Below are 26,697 nucleotides of genomic sequence, written 5' to 3' on the forward strand. Positions count from 1 at the left end.
ACCTGTCAGACAGAACAACTCGGCTTGACAAAGAACGTGACATGCGGAATGTGTGCAGTCTCGTCGTTCGATCAAGTCGTTGGTTCTTCCTCAAGAGTATTCTGATCCTGGCAGACATTACATTGGGATGATGATGTTGCTCTCTTGGCTCACCGTTACAACGCCTTGATAGATGGCCTAGACTGGGACCAGGATTCATCAGACATGGCAAACTTCTCGTTAATGTGTGTGCAATATGCTGAAGGAATTTCTGGGTGGAAGATTATCACATTCCGCAGAAGCAGGAGTAGCTGGAGAACTCATGGAAAAGGAATACCAACGGCAGCTAGATTGGAGGTGCGGAGTAGTAGTCTACTACCATGTATGCAACAGCACCTGCTCTTATCTGTTAAGTGCTGTGGGGATGTGCAGAAGCAAAGACCGAAGCTGCAAATGGAGATCTCAGATCTCACCTCCGAGTCTTGCATCACAAGCCCGCCACTGCCTGCGGTGTCCGTGCCAATGCCATTTCAGGTGTTTCATGGCTTGGCAAAAGGTGGTAGCGCGCGCCAGCCGCCGCCGCCAGGGTACTATGTACTATGTTAGTAGTACGCCGCATGATGAATGTATAATGAGCTACTAGTCATCATTCTCTACGTAGTACGTCTGCCACAATCAAGAGAACAACATACTGTGGTATCTGCGCTGTCTGAAACTGTTACTCTCTCGTACTATCATAGAGTATATGATCGAAGCATATCGAAGCACAGCATCTTCTAGTGGTCACTTCCGTTGCCTCTCACCATCACAGCATCCGAAGACCCCAGTCATACCCTGTCGCTTTCAGAATTTAACATCATTATTCGCTCAATCGCTCGAGACTCGACTCTTGCAGCCGGGCGAACGGCTGTCGCATCGTGCCCTCCACTTCCACTTCCACTGCGTGGCATGGCATCTTTCCTCGAAGAGCTTTGGAGCAGTGTCTTCACCCCGGGTCCCACCCCTACTCTGCTTGTCGCCACCAACGCCTCCTTTGCCTGCCTACAGTTCCTACTACTTTGCCTTCTACTTGCGACATACAGCGCTCACTTCATCGTCCTATCATTAATATGTGGCAGTTTGTGGTGGTCTATCAATTGGTTTGTCAGGGAGCTTCTCTCTGCCAGAGCAAAGGAGGAATCAGACATACAGAAGCAGAAGGAGACATCAGCGGAGCCAGAGAAAGTACCACTAGGAGATAGTGACACGGAAACAGAGCCGTCATCGGGTCTTATGAAGCCTCCATCACCTCGAAACACTCCGGCCTCGTTAAAACCAAAGCCAACAGATGCCGAGGAAGCACTAAGGAAGCGGCGCAGTATGGGGGATAGCTCGGGATACATCAGTACTGATAGTGAGTGGGAGAAGGTCAGCAACAACAGCGAAAAGGACAGATGAATTTCATCTCTATCAACTCGGAGGGGCTGTACTAGGGAATTATGGACAGATTATGATGATGCTAGACCAATCTAACGACAACATACTCCATCTTATCATGAGGGCCGCCCTTTATAATGCCTTGCTCAGACGAGTAGTATCAGATGCCTGTTAACAGCTTAGTGCGTGGTCTTAGCCTTTGTTGTAGTGATAGTGCGTGGCCGCAGGAAGAAAACCAACCTCACACGGAGTCATGCATCAAAAGTCATCGATATACGCTAAAACTGGAGCACCACTAGCAAGTTCTAGCTGAACCTGGCACTACGTATTCCGTGTTGCATGAAGAGGGAGCCCCTATAGACGCCCCTAATAGTCCCTAGAATTTCTAGATCTTTAGGGCCTCTGGGCCTTCTTTTAGGCTGCTGGGCGTGACTCACAAATCTATGTCAGAAAAGCTTCAACCATTCGGTCCATTAGCTGCTCTGACATGGTGAATAGAGACTAGCATGACACTATTACAAAAACAACTAGCTTTGCCTTATCCTAGTTAGCATATATTGGTGACTTTTGATGCACCTCTCCGTAAAACAATAACTACTAACCAGCCTGAGAAAATCGCGGTACACACCCATCAGACCGACGTGGTGAGCAAGGGACACTTAACATTAAGACTGCGTCTGTCTTCTTTGATCATACGAGGTCTTGCGAGAATCCTACTGCAAGCAAGGAATTCTGTGATTAATCACCATGAAGCTCGTCCGGTAAGCTCTGCTTATCCCTCTTCTTTCACAACGCTCATGCTGAAGCAATTCCCACCTAGCTTTCCGCCCGATACATGTCAGTCTTGTCTGTCAATGCTGACGATATATTAGGATGCTGATGAAATGTCAAAACGAGACTGTAACCATTGAACTCAAAAATGGTATGCGCTCCCCATCCTTGTGTCCAACTCGAATCAGCCACCCACCACGAACATATGTCCTATGCTCGACAAGTCCTCCTACTAACCCAATGCGGAATGAAGGTACAATCATCCATGGCACTATCACTTCAGTCTCCCCACAAATGAACACGGCTTTACGCGCTGTCAAGATGACCGTGAAAAACAAAACCAATCCCTCCGCGCCAGGCGAGACGATTTCACTCGACACTATCAACGTGCGCGGCTCCACCATTCGATATTACATCTTACCAGATTCACTTAACCTGGATACCCTATTAATCGACGATCAGCCCAAACCAAAGAATAAAGCACGGAAAGAGGGCGATGCGGGCCGTGGTGGCCCTCGGGGACGAGGAGGACCGCGAGGCAGGGGAAGGGGAGGAGGCGGGTTCCGAGGTGGACGGGGGAGAGGCCGAGGTGGGTTTTAAGCTGAGGGATTCTTCAATATGTGGAAACTTGCCATCACTTGCTAGAACGTGAAAAATGTCTTCAGATTGCTCGACGGGGAAGAGACAACCTGAGACAGTCGATAGCACTATGGGATTCAGGTTGATGACTGCAGCGCAGCCATCTGGTCAACAAAGACTCTTACACACAAAATGCCCCAATAACACATTTGCTTGCTTGTTCACGCTGTCTCATAAAACATTGAGAGAGAAGCACAACTGGAATGCAGCTCTTGGTGCTAGTGCCTCATCTCAGACATCATTTCGAGTTTGATAAGAATACAGTAGTTAAGCTCTGTCTAGACCAAACTTGTAAGTTCTTTTAGAGAATAGGACGACCATAGCCAAGCTTCAACAAACTGCTTTTGTTGTAGAGCTGGACAGGATACGGGAACTCAGGGCACAACTGGAGGAAGACGCTTCCAGGTTGAATTGATGGGTCTTATTTATATTCATCCAGTCCTTCGTCTGCACTACTCCTCCCCTTGACCATGTCACAATTGATCCTTGATCCTTGATCCTTGCACCTATTTGTGGTACAGAGAGTGAACCGGGGCCTGCCAAGACAGCACGGTAGGGCATCTCTTGAGTTTTTTGTCTCGTTCATTGTTGTTCGAAGTGACTTTTAGCTGGAGGGCGTTTGCCGGCGCACGAGTTCACCATCTTCGACCGGACTCTCGTCGCACTATTGGCATGGCATAGTCAAAGGCTGCCCGGCTATTAGTTCCAGCTCTGCCATGCGCGACACAGAATGGAAGCCATTCACCTCTTCCGCAGACTGTATTCCCTCGACACTCTTGACACCAGACTTACCACCTCTTCGCATACCCCATTGACAATCGCTACGGAAGAATCTCCAGAGAAATCGACTTCGGAACGAACGGTAGAACAAAATCCAGCGAATCTTCCTCCCAAAGTCTTACCCGCCAAATGGCGCACGCCGGAGTTCTGCTTGTACTTTGCGGTTATCACGCTTGTTTTGCCTCTGATGTTCAGATCGGTAATGAAAGTGTCCCGATGTGAGGACCACCATCGAGACGACGGATAATTGTCTAATGCTTCATAGCATCCCATCCCAATTACCCAAAGTTCGAGGATCTACTCTCACCTGGATGGATACCAGGTCGAAAAATTGTGCGTGAAAGTCCAGCTCGAGAATCGAGTCCCTACCATTGACCAAGATGCTTCCTGTGCAGGACAATTCGGACGCGCAGTACTCTAGCTTTCGAGAAAACATACCGTATATGGCAATTGTGGTGCTGGTACAACCATTACTGAGACGAGTCTACAATGCCGTCTTGCCCTCGCCAACAGCGAGCCATGATGCTGTTCGTTCGACAAAAGACGAGGCTACGAAAAAGAAGGATCTTGCTTCAGCAGACGATCGTTTCGTCCAAAGAAGCTCATTTGACCTTTACTTTGCACTCGTATTTCTGGCGGTCCTGCACGGCTTCTCGGCGCTCAAAATCCTTCTCATCCTGTACATTAATTTCAATATGGCCACAAGAATACCGAAAGAGTACATTCCAACAACGACCTGGGTGTTTAATATTGGCATCCTGTTTGTGAACGAATTCTGCCATGGCTACCATTATGCCAGTGTCGCAAAGGCTGTTTTCCCCTTGTCAGCATCTGCCTCCACCTGGGGCAATTTTCTCGACACGTACGGTGGACTGGTCCCGAGATGGGAAATCCTTTTCAACATCACTATTTTACGTCTCATCTCATTTAACATGGACTACTACTGGTCTCTTGAGCGGTCCCGATCATCTAGCCCCGTTGAGGTACTGCCAGCCATATTCACTCCTGTTTCGAATCAGCCACTAACCCCCCCAAGAAGAAACAACTCGATCCAACCAGCCTCTCCGAACGTGACCGAGTTACCCTCCCCGCCCCACATGCTACCTACCACAGTTTCCGGATCTACCTCTCCTACACCCTCTACTCGCCCCTCTATCTCGCCGGGCCGATCCTAACCTTCAACGACTACATCTCTCAGACCCGGCACCCCTCCCCCACCCTCTCTCGAACCCGCACCAGCCTCTACGCGATCCGCTTCCTCCTCCTCCTGCTGTGCATGGAGCTCCTCCTCCACTACATCTACACCGTCGCCATCTGCGCCTCGTCCCCCAACTGGCACACCTACACGCCCTTCCAGCTCAGCATGCTCGGCTACTTCAACCTGCAGATCATCTGGCTCAAGCTCCTGATCCCATTCCGCTTCTTCCGCCTCTGGGCGCTTCTCGACGGCATGGACCCGCCCGAGAACGTGGTCCGGTGCATGAGCGATAACTACTCGACGCTTGCCTTCTGGCGCGGTTGGCACCGGAGTTTCAACCGCTGGATCGTGCGCTACATCTACGTGCCACTTGGCGGCGGTAGTGGTGGTGGCGGCGCTGGAACCAGAACCGGAAAAGGGGAAGGCGCAAGCAAGCTCCGCGGCGTGCTGAACACGCTCGCCGTCTTCACCTTCGTCGCCCTCTGGCACGACATCAACCTCCGTCTCCTGATGTGGGGTTGGCTCATCACCCTGTTTGTCGTGCCCGAGATCCTCGCCACCATGGCGTTTCCCGCATCGAAATGGAAGGACCGACCCGACGCGTACCGCGTCATCTGCGGCATCGGCGCGGTGGGCAACATCCTGATGATGATGGCGGCGAATCTGGTCGGGTTTGCCATCGGCATCGAGGGCCTGAAGGGCATGCTCAGGGCGCTGGTGGGGACGCGCGATGGGTTGGCGTTTCTGGCCACGGCGTGCGTGGTGCTGTTCATGGCCGTGCAGGTCATGTTTGAGTGTAGGGAGAGTGAGAGGCGGAGGGGGATTAGGTTGAAATTCTAGACCTTGTTTGGTTTCTTTCTTTCTTGATTCGGTAGAGCGGGAAAGATGGGCGGAGTAGGAGTATTCTACTGTATGATGAGTGAAATGCTTAAAATACGCATCCTGCATCCCCTCGTTCCGGGAGGGGCGGCGATATAGACATAAGCAATCTATTCCTCTATCCGGTTTCGGTCTTCTCTCTCTTGATGACGTTGAATTAATGCTCAGCCAGAACACATCCTTACATCTCATTTCCATCCTCTCGATCTCCCCATCTTCCTACCCCACCATCTCCCCCACCCAATCCATCTGCACCGCCGACACGCTCCGCGCATAACTGCGCTGCGTGAAGACAAACTCATGGTAGACGATGGCCTCGCACTTGCGGCCGAACAGCACCGAGCTCGGATGGATCGCGACCGTCTGGTTGCCCATCAGCGTCCTGTAGCTGCCGTCGGGCATGAGGCGCGCGGTGTTGGCTAGGAAACCGGTGAGGAGGGCGCGGAGGAGGCGGGTGGGCAGATCGGTCGCATCACCGCTGCCTGCGGCGAGCTTGTCGGGGGTGGCGGTGAGGGTCCTGCTCAAGGCACGCAGTTGCTTGCGCACGTCCATGACCGCCTGCATGGCGCGGTGGCTGATGAAGCGTTTCGAGCACCAGGCTTTTCGGTCTGAGTTTTCAGACGCGTAGGCTTGGACGGCCGAGAGGAGGGTGAGGTGGTCTCCCTCTCGTCGGTAGAGTTCGCGGCGCGCGGTTTCGGCTTCTTCTTTCTTTTCTTCCGTCGTGGTGGGGAGGAAGATGTTCTCGACGCTGAGCGCGGAGATGATGTCGATGGCTTCGGGGAGGCAGTTGAATTGGGGTTCTAGCGAGGCGAGGAGGACGCGGCCCAGAGAGGCGGAGAGGGGGAGTGTGGCGATGGAGAGGCCGAGGGGCGTGATGTGCCCGGTTTGGGGGTCTAGAGTTTGCAGTTGGAGGAGATGGAGGAGGGCTCGTTCGAGAGCTTCTCGTGGTGGTTGAGTTAAGAGAGGGAAGTTGATTACGTCGTCTACATGCCGGGCTTTGAGAGTGAGGACCAACTGGCTGAGGTCGCAGCGTAGGATTTCGGGGTCGTTGTCTTGGTCTAGCATTAGGTAGTCTTTCTCGGTGTAGAGGCGGTAACATGTGCCCGGGGCTTCTCGGCCAGCTCGACCTTTTCGTTGGTTTGCTGCTGACTTGGAGATGGGCTTCACAAGCAATGAATCAAGGCCGAGGCGAGAGCGAAACTGCTTCTTTTTGCATTTGCCGCTGTCGATCACATATCGGATACCAGGCACTGTCAAAGATGTTTCGGCGATGTTGGTGCTGAGGATAATCTTGCGAGTTCGTGGAGGTGTCTTCTCAAACACTCTCTGCTGCGCATGTTGAGGCAGGGCGGCGAAGAGAGGTAAGACCAGCATCTTTGGGATGGTGGATCGGGTCTTTGGATCTTGAGATAGGGAGAGGTGTGCTTCCTGGCAGAGCGAAGCAAGGTTTTCGACTGTTTCTTGGCCGGTGAGGAAGACCAGGACATCACCAGGTAGCGGTTCGTGAGTGTGGATATGCAGGATGGTGTGAAGAGCTGAGTCGAGGACATCTTGGACCGGGGCTGGCGTGTAGATTACTTTGACGGGGTATTGACGGCCTTTGATGTGGCAGGCTGTGGTGAGCGATTGTTGGGGTTGAGTCTTACTACCAGTGGTGGCAATTGAGCAGGAGTTCATTGATTGCGGTACGTCTTCTGGCTCCGGTGACGATGACGAAAGTCCTGACCATGAATCCTCTGAGTCAGGCTCGTTGTGTCCCTCTGCAGTCACTTTCTCATGATGCCCATTAACGCTCTTGCTGATTACAGCATCACCATTCACGTTTCCGTTCTCATGCACGGGAGATGGCTGTGAGAAGTAATTCTCGATTCCTTCCATATCAGCGGTAGCACTCATCACCACGACTTTCAATCCTATCCCTCCCCTACCATCCAGGCTTCCCTTCTCGGTGACCATCCTCTTGAGAAATCCAAGCACCAGGTCCACGTTCATGCCCCTCTCATGCACCTCATCCACAATCACGGCAGAGTATTCCCTTAGATACGGGTCACGCAGCATTTCTTGCAGGAGCATACCTTCAGTCAAGAATTTGATCCTTGTACATGGAGAGACGGATGTGTCGAAGCGAACTGAGTATCCTACCTGCGAAGATGGCGACGAGGAGCCGAGCGGGGTGCCGAGTTCTGCTGCAACTCGAGAAGCAAGAGATATGGCTGCAAGACGGCGGGGCTGTGTTATTGCGATACAGCCTCCAACCTTGACCTTCGTGCTCGTGACAGACTTCTTCTTGCTTGAAGGCCTAGGTTCGTCTAGAACAGTAGGCATAGAGACTGTGTGAGCCTGACACCATTTCTCATTGATCAGGAATTGCGGAACCTGTGTCGACTTGCCACTCCCGGTTTCGCCCACGAGAAGCATCACATCATAGTTGCGAAGCTTCTCACGTATCTCATTAGCATGAGGCGCAATTGGCAATGCCTTGCGTACAGAGCGCAGTTCTTGAGCGCGAAGTCTTAGCTGGCCCCTTCTGTCGTGGTTGGATCGTAGACTAGGGGAAGTGGTTTGTGTGTTGCTGCCATTAACATTTGTTTCAGCGTCGTTGTCTGAGAAGCTGACAACTTTTGGCTCTCTGTGCGAACCAGACGAAGACCTCTGAGGCTGCGGCAGGCTATTTCTTTCATGTCCATTCCGCTGAAACGCTTCACTTGCAGACCGTTTCCTTGCGTCTTGAGATTGTGGAGAGCTTTGTGGCAATTTTTTGGAAGAGAGATGTTGCCGGTGCATCACTGACAGTCCTTCCTTCGAGTTGAGAGACGCATTCTCATCACCATCACCACCATCAAAAAACTTTTTGTGCACCCTTTCTGGCATCGTAGATGTGAGTGCAAGGGTGAAACCTGGCACAAATCTCTGTCACGAAGGCTGGGGTGGGCAGTAATACTCGCCTTGAGACATGTCTCTCAATGATGGCGTCAAGGCAATGCTCTATGAAATGTACTTGTCTGGATTTCTCATGGGTTTGTGTCATTAATTAGAACGTCGCCTTCATGAATGTTCACAAAACAGTAAGAGTCTATCACCCAAGTCTTTCCTGGAAACGGACGAAGGAATTACCCAATGTAGTTAGCCTCATATGTGTTTGCTCCTAGACAACGTCGCCGAGGCCCCCAAACAACGATGATGATACACCAACCAATTTCAACCAAATAGTAGTTAGAGATCGAGAGGATTCTAGAGGCGTTGTCAGGGAAAGCAAGTCTCTTACATATCTATGCCAGCAGTCTCATCTTTACAGTATCAACGTCTCTGTTTCTGAGATTCCTTCATTCTTGCAGTAAGTATGCCCATAGTGGAGCCACTCTATTCAGAATGTATCAATAGGCCAGGCTGGGGTTATCACTTACCGCCCATCCGCAAGATCTCGATGCTTGCTCCAGTTGTCGCGCTACAGGCTTTGTGTTATAGACGCATGATGGGTGTTGCCGCGACCAGAATCAAAATCTGGTTCCCAAACCTCAGCTGCTTGGTGTTTGCCTTCTGATACCCTGAAAAGTTCTCTGAATGTGAACGAGCGAAATACTAGAAAGAAATGAGGAGGAGATGGCTACAAAGGGTTGGTCTTCAGCAGCAATACTAGCCTAGCATCGACGGCAAAATATGACAGTACCATCTCACGGCAATACATGATAGCTAAACATTATAGTGTAAATGACAGCAATACATGACAGCCAGGAATCTGAGTAATCCTATTATGCATTGATAGCTAGAGTGAATACCAATATCAGCTCTGTTTCGATGGCGGCTTCGGGCACAGTTTGTGATGCATCATTTCTTAGTCTTAGCCCCTTCGCTGTGGATTGGCCGTGTGCTTATGGCCCTCGCCTTCCGTGTTATTAACCATTGCTGCTGCCTTGAATGCTGCAGTCCCAACATAGATAGCCGAGAATTCTATCGGGCGCTCGCTGCGGGTGACAGGCAGGCCAACGCTCACACATTTCTCCCACGCGTACAACAAGGCCAGGATGTCCACAGAGGTAATAGGTCTGTGCCCACTGGCACATGGCGGCTCTAGAGGCCAATTCAAATAAGCTATCGACCAATTCTGGAAGCTGGAGACAAAAATCTACCTCTGATCTGGCAGTTCTTGGACAACGTTGCGGCAACAGAGCTCTTGGATGATTGTTATGTAGATATCAAGAGTCAAAGTTGATGCTCCCTGCTTGCTTCACTCAATTGTAGAGATAGCGTAGAGCAATCTATGCTTGAGAACACACCAGCGAATATGTCCTTGTCCTTGTCCTTGTCCTTGCCGTTCACTTGGGGCTAGTAATTGAAAGGACTTAGGATGGCGAGTTTCTCATGTGGGTGTGAAAATATTTGCCGTTGCGAAGTGAGAGTGTATTTTGGCTGGGCCTACAAATCAGTGGTATCGTATAGCTGGCAAGATAGAGTTGAAAAGTGAGCTTTGAAATATAGCACTGTGATAGGGGCTGTCGAGTCCAATTATAGACAGATTTCCCCTTTGTGAACGGTGCCGCCACTGACAGAATGGTCATGATCCATCAACTATGACATACCTTCAGTCTCCCAGTCAGGCAGTGTCTGGTCATACGGCTGCTAGTGTGAAGCAAGTGTCACAGAAGCCTTTGCCATCAGAGTCCATCTTTCAAGTGTTACGGATTGACTGGCTGTATCAGCGGAGACCTAAGGTCAACGATGGCCGGGTTGGAACATCGGTGCGATTTGGTTCACACCAGGTGTTTTTTTCGAGTCAAAATGCTGCTAAACACAAGCAATTCATATAACAGTACCGCGCATGTAGATATGTGTAGGAGCTCATCCAGAATCGGGGACCCCCTGCACACCAGTTCAAAAAGGGCCAGTCGTGTCGAAGCAGCCGCTCTGTCCCCGCTGCTGGACAAAGAAAAACCTGCTGTCTCAAGGAAATATCTAGTGGTGCCGTCGGAGAATTTCACCAAGCGAATTCGATATCGCCTCCAAGTGTACAGTCGTTGTTCACGGGCTAAGCAGGTCGAGCTGATCGTAAGCAGAACTGCGAGGCTTGTATGTACTGACAAGAAAGGCTGAAGTAGCCATTTGCATTAAATCTCATTGCACAAGAGGACGAAGACAGAGCGGCCCACTCATTGAAAGATTCCTTCGCACGGAAAAGATTTGATCTGTCTACTGTATTGTAAGAAGACAGTGTGAATGAGCCGATATGATGGGGCTGGAGCCATAACAATACGTACTGCGTAGTACGTAGTACTTAGGGGAATTGCGGAGTGCATACGACGTAGTACTAACACCGGAAGTACTAACTACTAGTGGCTAGTAGTACCTAGTAGTACCTAGTAGTACCTAGTAGTAGCCAAACCTTAGTTGCCCCATTGCCCAGATGGCTTGGCGCTGGCTGCTGGATCTGCTGGATCTGCATCCGCACTTGATACCCGAGAGACTGAGACATCGGGAGATAGACTGCCAGACTGCCAGAGTGGCACTCTGCCAGAGCCTTGCTTGACCAGTTACGCTATGGGTCTGTGCCTTTGTCACGCGTCGTGGTCACAATCGTTGTAAAAGCTTGTTGAGTTGCTTCTACACTATCAAGATGTCTTCGGACTCAGCATTACCTTCCCCTGCCAAACGTCCCACCCTCACTGAACGGCCCTTATCTGGCAATACCCTTTCCTCCTCAGCGAAACAAGGAACACAGAAAGCGAACAAATATCATGCGGCTGGATCTAAGCGCTTACACACGCGGACTACGTCATATAGCAGAGCACTGGGCAAAGCTGGAAAGATAAATTCTACGCAGCATCTCGTGGAAGATGGGCTTCGCCACCATCACAAGATATCCGGTACCAGCATACCGTCGACGAGTCCCAGGATATCGGCCCTGAAGCGGAACAGTTCCCATGCGGCCTTAGCAAAGAACTCTTCGTATGCCAACCTACGCAAAAACAAGTCCGCCACTGCGCTTGCCCGTAATGCATCGCATACACAACTACATCGAAAGACAGGACTGGGCCCATCTGCGCCAAGGCAGCGGAAAGACACTTCGAAGAAGAATAGAGGGTTCGAGATAGGAGATAGGTCTTCTGACGACGAAATTGGGGGGGACCTTGAAGAGGAGGCCGACTGGGAAGATTCGGCAACTCAGTCTCCTAAGCATACCAGAGACAATTCTGCGGTTCTATCACAGCCTGCACCTACCACGACAAACCAGAGTTCAATTGCCGAAAGGTCACCAAAAGCTTCAAACGGGACATCATCCCTACCAGAGCCCTCACTCCGTCACAACCGATCTGCGCCCAACTTTGGTGCTCGAGCGTCCTCCGCTTCTCCAGTGCGCTCACCGGACCCGCCAGCAAACCCGACTCTCCTCCCGCACAACCCTCCTTCTTCTCGCGCCACTCCGGCGGTGCCTTCGATCTTCGCGCAAGCTCCCCGTGACGCACTTCCACGCAATAATTCTTCGTTCACCCACATCAACCACCTAGATACTGCCTCATCACAGGATCATATCCTTGATACCCCCAATACAGGTAATGCCTTCCTGAACACTCCGAACACAGGCAAAAGCGCAGGCGGCTCTTCCTCAGCCGATGGCGGGGTCAGCCACTTCCTCTCCAGCAAGCCAACGGCGACCACCGGAAACCACCAACGAAGAACCTCATTCGGCTCCGACTATGACTCTCCCTCCTCATTCCTTCCACACTACCACCCGCAACAGTCTACCTCTCCAGAAAAGGTCCGCACAAATGGCGGCACCGCCCCATCATCATCAATGTCACCAACCACATCGAAATCCAAACAACACCGCTCCCGAACCCAACAACGCCTCGAGCTCCAACGCCGAGAAACCATGCGTGCAGCCGCCCCTACCACACCCACCACCCCGCTCCTCCTTGCCGACGCACATAGTCGACGTGGCGGTTCGTCTTCGGCCCTCTCACTGCACAGCCGGTCCGGATCGCACGGCCGGAGTCGGGCAGGCGCTACCGCTGACCCCGCGAGCGCCAATGCCGCGAGGCTAATGATCAAGCAAGACTACGAAGCGGCGGAACGACAGCTGGCTGTTGTGAGGAGGTTTCGGAATCCGGTCGTGGAGGCGGTGGGGAGATTGAAGGAGAGGGGGTTGCTGCCAGGCTTGGAGAAGGGTGCGGCGTCTGGCTCAGGGAAGGAGAGGGACAGGAGGAAGAAGTCAGGTGGTAGTAGTCGGAGGGATCTGGGTGGTGGGAGTCGGAACTCCAAATCTGAGCTAGACTTAAAGGCTGGACCAGGTGGTGCTGCGCCCAGATCTTCGTTCGAGGATGCCGATACCCACACCGAAGCGTCTCGACAATCGAGCAATGGTAGAGCAACAAGACCCGCTCACTCGTCTGCCGCTTCTACGGCCGCAAATCCCCATCATCGCCGTCAAGGCAGCCATGATGATATCGGGCTATCGCGGAGCCAGGGCAGCTCTGACGAGCACCTGCATGGAGACGGTGATGGTGGCGGCAATGGTGCGGGTGAGAGAGGTATCGGCGGTGGTGAAAGTGGCGTGTCGGCGGAAATGGAGATGATGAGACGGATGTGGGAGAGTAGGGAGGTCTACGATAAGGGCGATGATGGGTAGCGTTGGTTGATCAATGGTTCGAGGGAGGGGTGGATGACTGTCGTTGACTTCTTTCGGTAGCTAGGCGCTGGAGGGTTCCTTGTTTGTATTTGAGGCGCGGAAGACAGTTCAGACTGAGTGTTTCACGGCCGGGACGGGAGGGGAGAGGGAGGCGAGGTGTGCATGTTGGTTGGACTTTGGTAATGGGTAACCAATTTGTTTAATTCCAAGTGATAGATTTCAGAGACAATGCCTCACAGCCAGAACGAGAACGAGAACAGCATATTGTCGCTAGTGAAAGCGGGAGTATCTTCAGCACTATACTGGCTATTGCGCTATTGGTATCCTAGCCATATTCGACGCTCTCTTTGCCCCCCTCCATCCTCGGCGTGAGGTCTGCTCTGCCTCGAACGCTAAGAGATGCCGACCAATAACTCGACGGATCACTTTCCTCCGGCATAAGTCTCCCTCTCTGTACCAATGCTACTTCTTCCACACGACCCCTTTCCTATACCCTCCTCTCCCTTCAATCAGGCCAAACTAATTGCATCTCTACCTCGGGGTGAAACAGTCGCATGACCCGCCCCCAGCATGATCAAAGTTCCGCCTGATTCCTCAGCACAAAAGCCCTCTCTCTCTCCATCAACGTCGTCTCCCGCTCCAACAATGCGTCCTCCCGCTCAAAAACATTTTCCTCCCTGATTGGGAGACGCGCCTCCCTTGCCCCTAGATTCCTTTCCGTGGTAGAGATTCTTGTCTCTCTTTCATCAATAGGCATCCGTCGTTCTGTAAGATCTGCTACTTCAGCCTGCGGATCGGTAGTTGGGACGAATTGCCGATTGGTAGAGACAGCTGCAAACTCCTTTGGTGCTTTGCAGAGCGATGATGCCGACCATGTGCCAGCCAGCGGCGGAAGCTGGAGGGGCGTGTCTGAGTGGGTCTTCGGCGCGCTCTCGGATAATGTGTCGTTTCTCCTCTGTGCTGGCAGAGTGGAGGATCTGATGTTCCTGATCTCCTGGTTCGGTGCCGCTAGACCCCGTTTCAATGCCTTGCGTAGTTGCCGGCTGTGCTTGATACTGGCTTCAGGTGATGACGAGCTCGATGAGGGGGACTCCGTAGCCGAGCATGCAGGTGCCTCCCAGTCGTGCACCTTCTTCTCGTCTTGTCCTGGAAAGGATAGTTGCGTACCGTAATGTCTACGCCAGACACTGCGGACGGCTTTAGACATTTTCCAGCGTTTCTTATTCACCTTCGCTACCTGCCGGCGGCTTGCTTGGATTCTTGCCCTGATGGCTTCAAGATACTGCTGTTCTTGTTTGATCTGTAATGAGGTCTTTAGTTCTCGACAGAAGCGTATGGTCAAGGAAGTCCTTTGGCTCGCTCAGAACTTTATTCAGAGTGCGTTTGATTTCGAAATCTCGCCGACGATCTGCTATGGTGATGTCCATCGTCGTTACTTGAGGAGAATGTCGCAAGAGAGTAAGTTGATAATTTAAGAAGGGGTGAGGTTGAGAGTTAAACGGAGTGTGTAAATGAATGGGATTCTATGAGTGGAGGAAATGTAGACAAACGGTGTTCCACGGAAGAGTCAGAGAAAGGAAAAGGTATTGCTCGAAACATAGCTGCGAGTGAAGACTGGGTGAATTACTCATCTAGTGTGGTAAACATGGGAAGTAACAACCACAGACTTGGGACCTAACGTTAAACATATTGTGTCAAGGTCACTCTAAGGCTTCTCGCCTAGCTTGTGTGAGGAAAGCAGCCTCAATCAAACACCACAATCCTGCTGTTAAGGATGCCTCAACCACAGTAAGTACAGGGACCAGGTCGATGAGATTACTGGTAACAACAAGATGCATGCAGAATTGGATATAGGATGGAGGAGACCAAACCGAGGAGCTACCACTCGCGCCCCGTTAGGCGATGTACAGCCTCTGCCTTGCACTATCCACCATCTGGCTCTTTCACGACGTATGTGGAGGCAATACCTATCGTATAAAGCCAGCCGGATCAGTTGCTGATCTATTATGATCACCAAAAATACGAATTCACAAAAGGCCTGTCGTTGAATTGAGGCCCAGATTTCTGGATATTTTCCGGACGACAACTACTGAAAATAGTATCAGAGTTACGGAGTACGGAGTAATGTCAGATGTGATGCTAAGCGATGCTAAGCGATGCCAATCTGCGCCCCGGCTGGATGTGGCTGTCAGTCATCTCGTCTAATGCTGCCATCTTACCGCCCGATCCGATCGGACCAGCATCTTAGCATCTTAGCATTCGCTGAATGGACGATGCAGATCCACTAGAACGCGTCGGCCTTCCGTCATCAGTCGATCCGGCTGCTTCAATAGCAGCTTTTACCGCCATTTCGCTTCCCAGCAATGGAGAGCGAGAGGGGAACTTCTGCACTTTGGAAGGGGAACCATCCCTCACCACCATACGAGTACTATATCCATATCCGCCACATTCGACTTCTGACAGGCCAAGCTGTCATTTTAGGCACATGACTTCAGCCAACGATCAATAGAATTGATTCAATAGCCTAGAACAGACACACTCTTCAATCATGCGGTGAAAAGGCTCTGCAGATCATTCATCCTGCGACTGCGCCTCCCTTTCATTCGAAAAAGTTCCAAGTCATGTCCGTGACTGTCAAGCACCTGAATGCCGATAGTAGTTTCCTTCTGCTCTTCTCTGCCGACACCCAGCCTTCATCTCCCGAAGCGAACCCCTCGAATCCTGTTTACAGTATCCTTATCGATCCATGGCTTCAGGGAGACTCCATCGTCACTGCGCCGTGGTTTGCCATCACCAAGCATGTTGTCCCATCTTGCATACGACATCTTTCCGAGATTGACGAACCGGATGTTGTTGTGGTGTCGCAAAACAAGCCAGATCACTGCCATGCCGAGACATTGAGACAGCTGCCGCCAGACTGCAAGACCATCATTGCGGCTGAGCCCGGAGCTGCCAAAGCAATAAAGAGCTGGAATCACTTCGACCCGGCGCGAGTGCTGGCTCTCCCCAAATTCAATCCACAGAAAAAGTTCTCCTATGCGACTTTCTATGTGCCTCCATTGTCCCCGGGAGGCCATCGGGGAGTGGTCACAATATCGTTCATCCCGGCCAAGAATTACATGACTGGCTTGCACAACGCTATCGGCATAACCTACCTGGCGCCAACTCATATCAAATCTGCCGCATCAGTGCCGACAGTGGACTTGCAAAGGAGGGCACCATACTTCCACCTACCACTCAGCCCACCAACATCTCCCCCGCCCGTGCGAGCTAGTCTAAACAGACCGGTAACTGCTGGATCCGATGTTCACAAACGTCCCGCCTTCGAAAGATCTCTAACTGCAGATGCTGGAGGCTATCGTCCATGCCTCTCCCCGGGCTTTGGCCCTCTATCCCCTGTGACACCACAATCGCAACGCCTACCATATTCACCACCAGCAGTTTTCAGTTCTGATAGCGACTCGCCGACCTCTACTTTTTCTAAATATTCAAGAGAGTGGAACTCAGACTCCAACGCCCCGGTCGACTCTGCCTTTCAACCCCATAACAGCAGTCTATTTGATAAGCCTCTTCCAACACCTCCACTCTCTCCAAGCAATTCTTCCTCTGACACAGCATCCACAATCCATACGCCCAGATCTAGTACTGGCTCGCATCCGCTCCCTAGTGCTAACCCAGTCACAGCTGGGCGACCAAGACCGCTATCCATCCTGTATACTCCCCACGGTATTCCGTTCAAACCTGATCTGATGCCTTATGCCAAACATCATCTCGTACAACACAGTGCCTTACCATTGACCATTCTGTTGCACTCGTTTCATCGATCCACCAATCCATGGTATCTTGGCGGCAATATCACGGCTGGCACGGAAGGCGGCGTTCAGATAGCTCGAGGACTGATGGCCAGATGCTGGCTATCAGCCCACGACGAATCCAAAGACGATCAAGGTTTCAGCGTCAAGAGGCTGAAGACGTCGAGAGTGAGCCCGGAGGATGTGAGAAGGGCTTTATGGGAAGGTCCGGAGGGAGAAGAGATGCGAAGAAAAGGGTGGAACTGTGACGTTCGAGGCCTGGCATCAGGACAGGAAATGATAATAGGCCAGAGCAGAGATCTGCTCAGCGGCATGGAGAACAAGAGGGAAAGCAGGCTGATGAAGTTCGGACCACCGCCGATTCTCACTACTGATATGACTGCCTGGGGGACGTGATGCGTTCGGGAATGAGATGCGTCTGGTCTTGATCGCATGCTGGATATTTTCCCATTGTGAAGGCGAACGGAGAACAAGAAAACGCATTCTGGGCATGGGTATGATGGGATTTAGCAAGGCGTTGTCGGATGAGCGATATCAGCTTGATGTATGTTTGGTATTACAACGGAATGGCAGCCGTCTTACGAAGCGAGAATGCATTGTGGTGGATATACCCTAAGCTGAGGTCTCATGTGGTGTCTTGGAAACCTATTGGGGGCATCTTGAGCATCATCACTATACATTGAATGTGAGAGAACCATATTTTGATATCTGGATCCGCTGCGGTTCTATCAAAAGCTGAAAAAGCCATTAGATGAGCTATCTGTGCTGTTGTTGCCATCGAGCTCGGAATGGTTGTTTTCTATTTTCTGTTGAATTGTAAAGCAATAGAAAATCCGCCGGCAGAGCTGTTTGGCTCTCGTGGAAGGGAAATGTGCTTTTAGGCCGTCTTGATGGCTCGTTGGGAAAAGAAAATGAAATGAGAGTAGGAAAATATGTTGACGACAACCCCTTGACCCCTTTCAAAACTACTAGGAGCTTTGCGTAGCGGCTTGGCACTCTCACTACTCTAGGCTACTTAGTAGCCTGCCCCAAAATTCGAGACCTCATGCTTCCCCGTTACCGAACCAGCCTCTTCAACTTGCCTGTTCATGCTCTCGAGGTTCAATCTTCACTTCGATTTTGGGCTGTGTATTAGCTCTCTGTGGACGGCTGATAGGCTTGTCGAGACTAGCGAGGATGGTTGCTTGGGTGAGTACCATGTCCCCTCGCTCCCCTTGACCTCTACGAACCAGGGCGGGATGGATGACGCAGAGCTTTTTGCCGATTCTACCATTCGGTCCAACCTCGATGATATCATTGTCACGAATGGGCTGAGAATATGCCGCGTTGATGATTTTGTATTCTCTTCTCTCGTCGTCGAAAAGGACGCGGGCAGAATTGGGATCGCTGTACCAAAAAGCAGTGTCATAGCCGTACGACTGAGGAGTCAACTGAATCTGATGAGCTAGATCTGCTGCGTCTTTGAAGATCGTCATTAGGCCAGCAAACCGGAAATTTGCCTTTTGATCGTCTGGGAGAAATTCCATGAGTACCTCGGCTAGCGTTCGACATTGCCCTTCCAGGTACTCATCTCGCTGACCGAGCATCGCCGGGGTTTGGCTTAACACTCGCTGAAGCTCAGAACCCACCATTCCAACGAGGAGCTCATCTGCATTGACTTAGTCATGTATACTGAAAAGGTAAGTACAGTATTTCATACCTCTTGGAGGCTGCATCGTCCTCATGCCGTGCTTGACGACTGACACAAACTTCTCTCTAAGTGTGGCGCAAGGGACGGCCAGAAGATGCTCTCCTTCAAAATTGTGGCATACAGATGGCGGTGTATCCAATAGGTTAGCATGATGTTTTCCGTCATTGGATGCGTGACGGCAATTTTTGCTTCATCACTGAAGCCAAGATATGCATTTACCAGCTCCTTTCCCATTTGACTGCACCTAATTTGCTCCAAATTTTGCAGTGGGCTATCGAGATGTCCAAACTGGATCTCCTCCCAGTCTGCGATGGCGGTGCAAAGATCTTGATATCTGAAGGCGATGTCAGAGTCTTTCAAGGCTTGCTGGGGTTGCAGCATCAGTTTCTGTTTGGTATAGCTCTCCACAGAAGCCCGCAATTTGCTAATCTCATGGTAGCAATGTCGAAGCATTTCATCTTTCTCTTGGGTTTCACGCCTATGTTCTTCCCTCTCCGATGCTAGTGAGGATCAGGTCTCCATTAGCTTCTCGTGGAGCGCCTTGAGATGTAGCCTCTGGTTATGGCATCTTTGCTGCAATCTTTGGCCATGCTCTACAGTACTGTGAGTGTGCTGCGTCTGATTTGCGCGATTGTTCTGCTCAGACGAGATGTTGATTTGGGCTTGCTGTACGCGCAGGCATGTGGTTTGATCAGTCTCTCCAGGACAGGGACTCGACTGGTGTTGCTGGAAACCAGAAACATCCCGCTGTTGTGCTCGATCACTGTGCTTTGGAATGTGAACAAGTACGCCCTGCCCTGTATTGAGGTTGCTTTTACTCTCACTTACCCGTCCACCGTCCTCCTTCTCACCTGAGCGATCATGGCTCATAATGATGTGGGGAACGAGTTGCCAGAGAGTTTGTGATAGAGAACGGATAATCTCAGGCCAGTCAAGTGGTTAGTCGAGGCGACCGTTGAAGTCGAATGCGCGAATATGGTTCGAAGTCAAGTCACTAAGGCATGAACGGATATGAGATGCTGGCGGCATGTTGCTACTGACCTTAATATCCCTGAAATCTTCTAGTTCTGCTAGCTCGCACTTACTTAGTCCTTATACACACCTCGAAATCACCTTACTCACTCACCTTACTCTTCTCTCTTTCTTTCCTAGGCTAACATACTCTCGCCAATCACTCAATGCCCCTCATTATGCCTTCGCCACGTGGTCTTCAATCCGCTACTGGCGCTGACGGCGAGATCTTGGTCGCAATTGATTTGGGAACGACATTTTCTGGGGTGGCATGGACTCATACAGCACGGGTACCTGACTTCTCGTTCCTCGCCCTTCCAACCCCACTAACGTAAGATAGCCAGGAACCCACACCGTCATTGACCAATGGCCAGACGAGCACGACTCTTTGGACGGTATAACAAGCGCTAAGGTACCAACAGAGATCTGCTATGATGAAGATGGCATCAGATGGGGCTTCCAGATTCCAGCATCCCGAAGTCGCTATTAATGCTTCAAGCTTGACCTCGAACCAAGCGTTACCAGGAACACTTCTCACTTAGCCTTCATATATCCTAACCCTAAAGCTTTACGCACTAATCGAAAGGTAACTGCAGAAAAACTTAATACTGATTATCTTACTTGTTTACGGAAACACATTTCGCGAATCCTCCAGATCAGCCTTTGTGACAATGTATTGGAAACAACTCCTCTCAGATTCATTCTCACTGTGCCCGCAATCTGGTCTGAAGCTGCACAGGAGAAAACCAGATCGTGTGCTGAGCGAGCTGGTATGGGCTCTGATGTGAGACTGGTCCTAGAGCCAGAAACAGCCATCGTGCATGCAGTGGATCAGGAGCTCGGTAAGCCAGATGTGGGTGATGTCGTCGTTGTGTGCGATGCTGGTGGTGGGACTGTCGATCTTACTTCCTACATCATGGATCAAGTCAGCCCCACATGCGAGATCAGTGAAGCCGCTCCTGGTGCTGGGAATGCCTGTGGCAGTAATTTTCTCAATCGAATGTTTCGCAAGAGGCTGGAGGAAGGTTTTAGTTCTCTTCCGGGCTGGCTGACGATACACTGGAAGCGGCGTTGGAGTCTTTCGAGAGAGTCGTGAAGCGTAAATTTAACGGCAGTGACGATCCAAGGGTAATTCAAGTACCTGGAATATTAGACGCAAAGGACGCAGGAATCGTGCGTGGGAGACTTTTGATGCCAGGCGGTCAAATCCGTACTGATTTTGAGCCGATCATCTCCACCATCACCTCTTTAGTTCAGGTGCAGATCGACATCTCGAAGCGAAAGGGGCAAGTCAAAATTGTCTATCTCGTTGGCGGTTTTGGTGAAAATGCATGGCTACGTCAGTCGCTCAAGAGAGTTGTCCCAGAGGGCACCCAGGTAATATCGCCAACAGATGCTTGGACAGCTGTCTTACGTGGAGCCCTCATAATTGGCCTCGCTGAAGCTTCGTCTCTATCCACAAAGGTTAGGGTCGTGTCTCGGGCAGCCCGCAAAGCCTATGGCTGCCTGATCGGCACGAGATTCAGAGCACGAGTCCACCAGCATAGTCGAAAGTATGAACCCAGACTCTGCTATTGATTGAGAGCTAATACTCTACAGATATTTTGACTCATTCGAAGGTCACTATCGTATCTACGTTATGGACTGGTTTGTGAAGAAGGTATAATGAAGACTAGTCACATCCAATGTCTTGGTTCTAGGTGCTGACAACCCTTAGGGATACCATCTCAAAGAAAACGAGCATCTCAGCGTTGAATATGTTCAAGAAAAACTTGTCACTGACGGCCGCTTCGACGAAATGGAGGTCACGCTCTATTCCTTCGAGTCGAACATGAGTCGTCCAGACAAGGATCACGCTCTACCTCTATATCAAGAAAATGGTAAGAGTCCCAGTAGTTCTGTGGTAGAATGTGATCTGACGCACTCCAGGTGCCAAACAATTGGTCAAGTTGACCGCCGATCTCTCTTCTATCCCTACGAGCATGCTGCCTATTAAGAAGGGTGCAGATCGAAAGAAGTACTACCGCATCAGCTTTCAGATCCGAGTCAATTTCAAGCCAGCTCATATGACATACTCCTTATGGTACAAGAACACGTGCTATGGCACCGTCGATGCAGAGTACCTCTAGACATGGGGCTCCTCCGCCGTGGCGGGTAGCAGCTGGCGGCTGTTACGCCGGTTTTCAATTTTCCTTTCTCCTTTGGCATCATAATTATCTATTGAAGTTTTGGGCGTTTGGGGGGATCTAAAATTGTTTCATTCCTTTTCTCACCAAGCCAAGCTTGCTCAAAGGGCCAAGACACTCTCATTCAATACGAGCGTCAGGATGTACTTAGATCTCCTCTTTCTCGAGTTTAGCTACTTCATCCAGCAAATATCAGTCATGACCACCAGTACGCCTCAATTGACCACTCCCCTAATACTGGAACCGATAGCTGTCTGCTGACTGCGAAGAGCATGACATTTCATCGACTTGGGGGCATCCATCGACCTATCGTACAACGAAAGAGGACCCTCTAAAATCCACCCAGCGCCGCCTTTCTACCAACCACGGCTCATCCGGTAACATTTTTCTCTTCCGTCACTTCGTCCTGTGTTCTCGGTTCCGCTACCATTAGCTGAGATCCCTGTCCTCCACGTTCCAACCCTCCACCCACCAACCGGTCTGATCTCCACTTCCCCTTCCACTTCCCCCCTTTCTCGAGTCCAATTTTCCTTCCCCTTCTACCTCTCCATCTCCTTATGCCTCAGCTCCCCGTTTCAGTCCCTCCATCCCTCCTCTTTCGCGCCAAGGTATTCACATCATATCCTCTTGTCATCTAGCCCGTCGCCTACCCGTTCAGACCAAACTCAAGATCATAATCGCTGTTGTTATTGCCATTTAAGTCCAATACTAGCGGTACCCCTGTCCAACAGCCATCCCTCAATTAGAGCTTTCTCGATGAACCCTAGCGCATCAGGACCCGCCGTCCCTTCCGAGACCACCGCAGCTTACCTTAAGGGACGAGGTGTGCGTGGATCAGATCAGGGTTATAGTATGATAACACACCACACGAAAAATAGTATATAGCAGTGTAAGGACCCGTCCAGCTCACATCCATGCCGCCTCAGGTAGGTACCCAAGAAGAGGGAACCAGTCATGTTCATACACAATACATATCTTACAATCCAATCCAATCCCACCTAGCCCAACCGGACCCTACCGGACCCAGCCCAATCCCAATCCCAATTCACAAGCAATCCGACCGAGTCCGGCGCCATCTAACTTATCCAATTGAAATCCAATTGAAATCCAATTCCTATCCTGTGCCCATTCGGAACCTGGACCTGAGTCCAACGGTGCTTCCGGCTCATTATGATAGCAGTTGTTGATGTTTGGTATTTCTCAGCCCGTATGTTCCCGTAATGTGAGGTGTATCCAATCTCCTCCAGTAACAAGGATCACATAATCGTGAATCCATCTCTTTGACATCCGGATCGGTCGTAGAAAAGTTCAGCAACCGTAATACGAGTGCTTAAGCCATTTGTGGTTCCAGCTGCTGTGGCTGTTCCGGGCCCTCAAAGGGGTGGGAGGATAAAGAAGTCAGGGGTCGGCCGGTCCAGTCAAGTCCGAAAACCCAAGGTTATTGTTCTCCCATTCTGACCATACGGTTTCGTGCCACAAAAGGAGTGGCTTGTTCGTACATATCTCTTCAACGGGATCGTGAATCGTGTGGGAGTGTGTTGGTTGCTTGAGGTGAGGCGTTCTAGAGCGAGTTGCGGTTCTTGATGCTGATCTTCGTAGCGTCATGCATGTATTTCAGGGGTCCGGTGTCATGGGGCCAGGGCCAGGGCTTTTCTGCCTAGGGGAGCAGGTTGGTGATAACAGGAATCCGTCGCTAGATGCCCCATCCCCAGCGATATCAGTTCTGTCGTTCTTTTCCAGTTCGCAGTTTCGCCGAAACTCATGAACACTTCCTTCTGTTTGGCCTTGATCCGACACGCTGACGGTTCTTCTTCGCGTTCTCGGTTTCGATGGGTCATGTCCCGTATCACTTCTGCCACTTTTCATGGTTGACTTTCTTCTTGCTCTGGGCCGTGAGCCGGTGCTTGTCGCTCTCGGTCTTTCCGCCTTGTGCTGTGGGTTTTCTGACATCCCGTCTTCACTCAATAGAGCACCATTCGTTGTCACCATCGCGATAGCATCATGGTCCTCTTCAGCACCAATCATCTCTTCTTCCCTCTTAATCGTACTCTCATCATGCTTGCTCCCCCACAAACTCCAGAGCATCATGCCCCAACTCTTCTTCCTCCTCTCTTTCTTGCCTTCTCTCCCCCCTTTTTTCCTCCTCCCGGCTAGAGCACTGGGCGGCGGACGCTCCGCATCTCCAAACAACTCAAACCCACCCTCCTTCATCTCTTGAATCCTTGTCTTTTGCACCTTCCGCTTCTCAGAAGCATACCGTGTGTCCCATTCCTTCTTCGCTGCAAGCCATTTCCGGACAGGACCGGGCTTGATGACCCCTACCTCTGAAGCCGGTATCTGAAGTGCGGGTATATCAGATTCAGGGGCCATATTGTAGATGACACCATGCCTATCAACTCGTTGTCGGATCATGTGGTTCTTGAAAGCGGGAAGCGGATCGCCCGCTCGTCCGACATGGGCTACCTCTACATCATTCTGGGCATGGGTGTGATCTAGATCAGGGACTGTGCTAGAGTCACTTTCTGACCCAGAGGAAATAACAGAGACATCATCATCGTCCGTGATCTCAATGGAGCGACTTTGAGCACGTGCAAGTGCCCAAGCACTGAATTGAGCAATGCTACGGTACATGAATTTGGCGGGCCGGGTGAAGGAAAGAGTGGGGGCGACGTGGCAGAGATCGTCCCAGACTTGTAGTTGGACGTCTGTCGATGGGTATCTGCCAAGAATTGCATTATTGGGATCATGTTCGGGTTGATGGATGGAGCTTAGGGGGTATTTTCCTGGATTTGCGGCCTTGTGGGCAAGGTATATTTGTTCGTCGCGGAGGATTTCACCACCACCAGTCAGGATCAGAAGGGGTGGAAGACCACCCAGCGACGGTTGGAGGACAGGAGAAACAAGTGGATGTGATAAGAGTTGGTTTGTGGTGTACAATTGAATTTGATCTTTCAAGATGACTAGTTTCCCGTCTAGTTCGATAGAGAGGTGGTCTCCACGACCTGGAGCGGTGTCGGCCAGATGGCCATCTCTATCAGACACAGGGGCCATTGGCAGCCCTGCCGTGGTATTCGTCTCCACCGCAATGTGGTGTCGGACGGCAAATCTCTTCACCGCTTCAGCTTCAGGATTGTGAAGGTCTTCCGCAGCAGATTGTCCTCGTCCAACTTTTTCTATCTCGTCGTCGTTTGGTGGAGGCCACGATGCAGAGGGCTTCTGCATGAAGCCTCGGGCTGGTATATAATCTAACCCACTTTCGCCTGTAACGCTGGGGAAGGAGTGGGTCAGGTCGGCCCAGGGAGATATCAGTACAGCGCCAGCTGGGAGCGGTAGTCCCTGATCACGAAGTGTAACAAGCATTGACACGATCATACCACCTCCAGCTGAATCGCCGGCAAGTATGATCTCTTCAGGCTCCTGCACAGTCAGCAGGTAGAGATATGCTGCAAGACAATCATGCAGCCCGCATGGAAACGGGTATTGTGGCGCGAGACGATATCGCGGAGCAAAGACTCGAGCTCTCAGTTTCCGCGCATGTCTCTGCATCTGATAACGGTGTTCGTCCACGCTCCCAAAGAAGTATGCGCCGCCATGGATGTAGAGCATGACCCTCCTGCCCTTCCCTCCCCTGCGCTGCCTTTGTGCATAGTCACCACGCATCTCGATCCATTCAGCTCTCAATTCGGCGTCGTTACGGCGCCATTGCCACCATTTGCATCCACCTACTTTTGCGACGCCGTTTGCGCCCAATTGGCTTATCAGAGTGTCTGCAGCCTTTGTGATGGTTTCTGTAGGAATGACCACCTGGTCGACCTTGACCCATCGAGGATTGGGAACCCATTGCGATGTAAATGCTTGAACGTCTTCAACAGTATGATGAGACGCAAACTCTAGAAACGCGCGGATGAGGCGCAAGCCTTCGTGGTAGGATATATGGGCGGTTGGCTTCTGATGAAGTGGCTTACGATAGAGGTACTAGGAGAGAATTTAGATGGAAGAATATAGGGGACACAAGGCGACTTACATGTGAAATGTACGTCTCTATAACAGTGGGTGCGACAGCTGCGGCAACAGTGACACCGTTCAAAGGCATATTGAAGGGTGCCAATCCTCGGAGGGGGCTCTCAATAGTGATTGGGCAAGCGAATCCATTGATGCCGAGTTTCAAAACATACTCATACACATATTTGAAAATTGGGATTGTATCAACGCAAGCAAGGCAGATAGAGCGACATGAGGAAGTATGTCAATATTTAATCATAACTATTTGAATTTGAAGTCCCTCCTGATTAGGCATTGTGCAGCATCACTGGGGTTCACAAGTCGCTGCCGGTGATAGTGGGGGAGGGTAACCCCCCGGAAAGGATAGATTTTGATAAGCATTGGTGGTCTGTGCTAACTCAAGTGGCCCTGAAGTGACCCGATGCTCAGGCCGGACGCGGTAAATATAGGCAGACGAGATCCAATGTTACGGACTCAGCAATGTTTCATTATTGTTCCCGACAAGACTGCCTGTCTTCGGAAAACCAGCGAGGCTTTATGATACCCATTCTATTCCTTCGTACGGAGTACAATGGCCATCCCATGCGACCCTGTCAGCACTCCGTCCTAAAGAGCATGCGCATCTAAGGCTAAGCTTTTTTAGCTGCTAAAGTTCGAAGCTAAGAATGACTGGACGCATTTCATCAAAATAGGTAACTATCCTGTTCAGAAAA

The 26,697-nt window shown here is 51.0% G+C and overlaps 11 protein-coding genes across 11 annotated transcripts; 7 read left to right on the forward strand and 4 right to left on the reverse strand.

Annotated features, from left to right (window-relative positions):
• Positions 1 to 927: 927 nt before the first annotated feature.
• EPUS_04706 (uncharacterized protein) lies at positions 928 to 1,416 on the forward strand (the record flags this gene model as incomplete). The annotated part of the gene is made up of 1 exon (XM_007805695.1): positions 928 to 1,416. One exon carries the CDS (start codon positions 928 to 930, stop codon positions 1,414 to 1,416), a length of 489 nt encoding a protein of 162 aa, XP_007803886.1.
• Positions 1,417 to 2,142: 726 nt separating this feature from the next.
• On the forward strand, positions 2,143 to 2,766 carry EPUS_04707 (uncharacterized protein; the record flags this gene model as incomplete). The annotated part of the gene is made up of 2 exons (XM_007805696.1): positions 2,143 to 2,156; positions 2,268 to 2,766. 2 exons carry the CDS (start codon positions 2,143 to 2,145, stop codon positions 2,764 to 2,766), a joined length of 513 nt encoding a protein of 170 aa, XP_007803887.1.
• Positions 2,767 to 3,535: 769 nt separating this feature from the next.
• EPUS_04708 (uncharacterized protein) lies at positions 3,536 to 5,623 on the forward strand (the record flags this gene model as incomplete). Its single annotated transcript, XM_007805697.1, has 4 exons — positions 3,536 to 3,803; positions 3,851 to 3,918; positions 3,981 to 4,568; positions 4,622 to 5,623. 4 exons carry the CDS (start codon positions 3,536 to 3,538, stop codon positions 5,621 to 5,623), a joined length of 1,926 nt encoding a protein of 641 aa, XP_007803888.1.
• Positions 5,624 to 5,881: 258 nt separating this feature from the next.
• On the reverse strand, positions 5,882 to 8,533 carry EPUS_04709 (uncharacterized protein; the record flags this gene model as incomplete). The annotated part of the gene is made up of 1 exon (XM_007805698.1): positions 5,882 to 8,533. One exon carries the CDS (start codon positions 8,531 to 8,533, stop codon positions 5,882 to 5,884), a length of 2,652 nt encoding a protein of 883 aa, XP_007803889.1.
• Positions 8,534 to 11,270: 2,737 nt separating this feature from the next.
• On the forward strand, positions 11,271 to 13,283 carry EPUS_04710 (uncharacterized protein; the record flags this gene model as incomplete). The annotated part of the gene is made up of 1 exon (XM_007805699.1): positions 11,271 to 13,283. One exon carries the CDS (start codon positions 11,271 to 11,273, stop codon positions 13,281 to 13,283), a length of 2,013 nt encoding a protein of 670 aa, XP_007803890.1.
• A 574-nt stretch (positions 13,284 to 13,857) lies between these two features.
• EPUS_04711 (uncharacterized protein) lies at positions 13,858 to 14,490 on the reverse strand (the record flags this gene model as incomplete). The annotated part of the gene is made up of 1 exon (XM_007805700.1): positions 13,858 to 14,490. The coding sequence occupies one exon, from the start codon at positions 14,488 to 14,490 to the stop codon at positions 13,858 to 13,860; it is 633 nt and encodes a 210-aa protein (XP_007803891.1).
• Positions 14,491 to 15,904: 1,414 nt separating this feature from the next.
• On the forward strand, positions 15,905 to 17,491 carry EPUS_04712 (uncharacterized protein; the record flags this gene model as incomplete). The annotated part of the gene is made up of 1 exon (XM_007805701.1): positions 15,905 to 17,491. The coding sequence occupies one exon, from the start codon at positions 15,905 to 15,907 to the stop codon at positions 17,489 to 17,491; it is 1,587 nt and encodes a 528-aa protein (XP_007803892.1).
• Positions 17,492 to 18,168: 677 nt separating this feature from the next.
• Positions 18,169 to 19,655, reverse strand: EPUS_04713 (uncharacterized protein; the record flags this gene model as incomplete). Its single annotated transcript, XM_007805702.1, has 5 exons — positions 18,169 to 18,743; positions 18,795 to 18,850; positions 18,907 to 19,285; positions 19,388 to 19,553; positions 19,614 to 19,655. 5 exons carry the CDS (start codon positions 19,653 to 19,655, stop codon positions 18,169 to 18,171), a joined length of 1,218 nt encoding a protein of 405 aa, XP_007803893.1.
• Positions 19,656 to 19,975: 320 nt separating this feature from the next.
• Positions 19,976 to 20,286, forward strand: EPUS_04714 (uncharacterized protein; the record flags this gene model as incomplete). Its single annotated transcript, XM_007805703.1, has 2 exons — positions 19,976 to 20,086; positions 20,137 to 20,286. The coding sequence occupies 2 exons, from the start codon at positions 19,976 to 19,978 to the stop codon at positions 20,284 to 20,286; spliced, it is 261 nt and encodes an 86-aa protein (XP_007803894.1).
• A 282-nt stretch (positions 20,287 to 20,568) lies between these two features.
• Positions 20,569 to 21,925, forward strand: EPUS_04715 (uncharacterized protein; the record flags this gene model as incomplete). The annotated part of the gene is made up of 5 exons (XM_007805704.1): positions 20,569 to 20,779; positions 20,863 to 21,349; positions 21,396 to 21,456; positions 21,514 to 21,676; positions 21,726 to 21,925. The coding sequence occupies 5 exons, from the start codon at positions 20,569 to 20,571 to the stop codon at positions 21,923 to 21,925; spliced, it is 1,122 nt and encodes a 373-aa protein (XP_007803895.1).
• Positions 21,926 to 23,596: 1,671 nt separating this feature from the next.
• On the reverse strand, positions 23,597 to 26,075 carry EPUS_04716 (uncharacterized protein; the record flags this gene model as incomplete). Its single annotated transcript, XM_007805705.1, has 2 exons — positions 23,597 to 25,957; positions 26,007 to 26,075. The coding sequence occupies 2 exons, from the start codon at positions 26,073 to 26,075 to the stop codon at positions 23,597 to 23,599; spliced, it is 2,430 nt and encodes an 809-aa protein (XP_007803896.1).
• Positions 26,076 to 26,697: the final 622 nt, after the last annotated feature.

This window comes from Endocarpon pusillum (assembly GCF_000464535.1).
Source record: "Endocarpon pusillum Z07020 unplaced genomic scaffold scaffold4490, whole genome shotgun sequence".
In the NCBI taxonomy this organism is placed as follows: domain Eukaryota; kingdom Fungi; phylum Ascomycota; class Eurotiomycetes; order Verrucariales; family Verrucariaceae; genus Endocarpon; species Endocarpon pusillum.